Source organism: Hippocampus zosterae, unplaced genomic scaffold (assembly GCF_025434085.1).
Source record: "Hippocampus zosterae strain Florida unplaced genomic scaffold, ASM2543408v3 HiC_scaffold_161, whole genome shotgun sequence".
NCBI lineage: Eukaryota > Metazoa > Chordata > Actinopteri > Syngnathiformes > Syngnathidae > Hippocampus > Hippocampus zosterae.
Genome location: NW_026262792.1, coordinates 46897 through 49874, shown reverse-complemented (window position 1 = coordinate 49874; position 2978 = coordinate 46897). Strand labels below are relative to the sequence as shown.

The 2978-nt window shown below is 56.2% G+C and overlaps 1 protein-coding gene across 1 annotated transcript; it reads right to left on the bottom strand.

Annotated features, from left to right (window-relative positions):
* Positions 1 to 1460: 1460 nt before the first annotated feature.
* Positions 1461 to 2616, bottom strand: LOC127594475 (uncharacterized). The gene is given in 5 exon segments (XM_052056336.1): positions 1461 to 2204; positions 2206 to 2343; positions 2345 to 2482; positions 2484 to 2525; positions 2527 to 2616. Coding segments are annotated over 5 exon segments (1152 nt in total).
* Positions 2617 to 2978: the final 362 nt, after the last annotated feature.

Here is a 2978-nt window from a genome sequence, read left to right as displayed (position 1 = left end):
GCATTTTGATAGCAAAGAACAGCAGCGAGCACACTTCGCTAACAATCTTTTTTGAGGATCTTCTTCCAAAGATCGATCTTTATAAATGTAGGACGAGACCAACTGGGTGGAGATAAAGCTGCAGGGAAAAAACATTCCCAGGCGCAGCTACCACACCTCGATTATCTACGACCAGAAGATGCTGGTCTTCGGCGGGTACTACATAAACACGGGCACGCTGGGGGACCTGCACATGGTCGATCTGTCGCTGAGTTCATCCACCTTCTAGCCCATCGAAATCGTAGGGGAGGGGCCAGGCGACCGGCAATCCCACTCATCGGTCATGTACAGAAAGCAAAATGTCATCTTCGGGGGCAAGGTCAACAGCTTCGATTCCTGCAACCTCGTGCACTCGCTCGATTTGAGCTCCCTGACTTGGAAACTGCTGGAGACCCAGGATGTCCCACCTCCCATCGACGGGCACAACGCCTGCGTGTGGGGGCAGAAGATGATCGTCTTCGGGGGATTCATTGGTGCGGATATCGGGTGCTTTTCCTCTTCAGTGTACAGTCTAGACCTGGAATCGCTGCAGTGGGAGGTGCTGTTCGACAGCAGGGAAGAGAAGGACTGTCCCTTTCCGCCTCCGCGGTCGAACGCTGGAGCCTGTATCATCCACGATAGCCTGTTCATGTTTGGAGGCACCAACATCGACTAAAAGTTCAATGATCTGTGGGAATTCGACTTGATCAGCAAGGACTGGCGCGAGCTGCCCAGGAAAATACCCCATAGTCGCGAAACGGCCACCTTATGCTTGCCCACAACAACCGGATCCTGCTGTTCGGGGGCATCCACGACCTCACCCACGAGAAGAACGACCTGCAGATGTACCACAAGGGGGTTTGGACCGTCCTTGAGAAAGACACCTCCCACCTGAAGGAAGAGAAGCACGACCCTAAGAAGACCTTTAAGTAGGCGAAGCACGATTCGGACCTGCACGAGAGCAGCAACCTGAACATCTCCAAAGAGACCCGCCGGCTGGAAAGCTACATCCAGCTCAAGGACTCCAAGATATTGAAGCAGACACTCGGCCACACCATAAAGTAGAAGGAAAAGAAGTCCAAGGTGGCCATCAAGAAACTCAACATCCTGGCTGAGTTCGAGCTGACTCCTGAAGAGCGAGACCGCTACAACCCGCCCTCTCCCACCATCGAGTCCCTCAAGAGCTCGATCGCTGCCATCGGCAGCTCGTCCGACAAGAAGAAGAAGGGCGACCCTGTGGAGGAGAAGGTCAGCTACGACCTGACGAAAGCGGGACGGAGGATCAAAAAAAAGCCGTGCGCGCGGGACGGACACTCGGGCAACGTGCTGGGGAGCACACTGTACGTATTCGGAGGGGACCGGCACATGATGGGGTTCAACGACCTGTACATGATCGACCTGAGTCGGTTCCCCGAGCTGAACTGACATAATGATTGATATGGTCATGAGAAGATCTGGTCGGGGTCGAGGGGCATCTGGTTGATCTGGGTAGAGTAGAAGGCCTCCAGGTCCTTGAGAGCGGCCGCGTCCTCGGGCAGCACGAAGTTGATGGCCGCGCCTTTCCGCCCGAAACGCCCCGCCCGCCCGATCCGGTGGATGTAGGTCTCCTTGCGGGTGGGCAGGTCGTAGTTGATGGTCAGGTTGACCTGCTGCACGTCGATCCCGCGGGCCATCAAGTCGGTGGTGACCAGGACTCGGGAGGACCCGGACTTGAACTCCCGCATGATGAGGTCGCGCTCCTCCTGCTTCATCTCACCGTGCATGGAGCTGATGGTGAACTTCTTCTCCTTGAGCTTTTCGGTAACCTCGTCGACCCTCTTCCGGGAGTTGCAGTAGATGATGCACTGCCCGATGTCGACGTTGCAGTACAGTTCCACCAGGGTGTTGAACTTCCACTCGTCCTTGCTGATCCCGATGTAGAACTGTTTTATCCCGTCCAGAGTCAGCTCCTGGTTGGACAGCAGGATCTTGGCGGGGTCCCGCAGGAAGGTCTTGGTCAGCTCGTTGATGTCGGGCGGCAGGGTGGCCGAAAACAGGGCGATCTGCACGTCCTCCGGCAGGTTCTTCAGGATCTCGGCGATCGACTCCTTGAATCCTCTGGAGAGCATCTCGTCGGCCTCATCCATCTTGAGAATCTTCTTCTCGACCATGTCGAGCACCCGGCCGGGACAGCCCACGATGATCTGGATGCCGCCCCTCCCGCAGCTTCCTCTTCTCGGCCTGGATGTCGGTGCCGCCTGTGCAGCTGTAGCACACAATGCCCATGAACTCTCCCAGGCACATGATCACCTTCTGGATCTGTTTGGCAAGTTCCCTGGTAGGTGCCCAGGATCAGCGCCTGGCACTCGGGCGACTTGGGGTCGATCAGGGACAGCATCCCGATCGAGAAGGTGGCAGTCTTGCCCGTCCCGGACTGTGCCTGGGCGATGGTGTCCCGGCCCTTCATGATGGGCAGGAATGCCCTTCTGTTGGATGATCGACGGCTTTTCGAAGCCGTAACCGTAGATTGCCCCGAAGCAGGTCCTCAGCCAGGTTCAGCTCCTCGAAGGAAGTGACCGTCTGGGTCACGTTGGTCTCAATTTCTTCAGCTTTCTCCATCTCCTTGTGCAATTTTATCTATAATCCCTTTTCAACAAAATTGGCCTTTCAACCGCCAAATCAGGTACGGCCTAATTCTTTAATTTCTTTAAATTTATCAGCCCCGCCCCACCGGGTTCAGGATCGGGTGGTGCCCTCGTCGCTCTAGGCCTTCTAACTCCCCTCGGTTCAGCTGGCGCTCCGCCTCGCTCATTTCCTGCGCCGCCCGCCGGCTCCGGACCTGCGCGTCCAGCTGGCTGTGATAGGCCAGCTTGGCCCTTTTGGTGGCCTGGCTTTTCTCTCCCGTTGCTCAACATCCCAGCGATCATCTTAACCTGCATTTCATGCAGTGCACTCTAATTCCGCAGTTTTTCATAATGCCT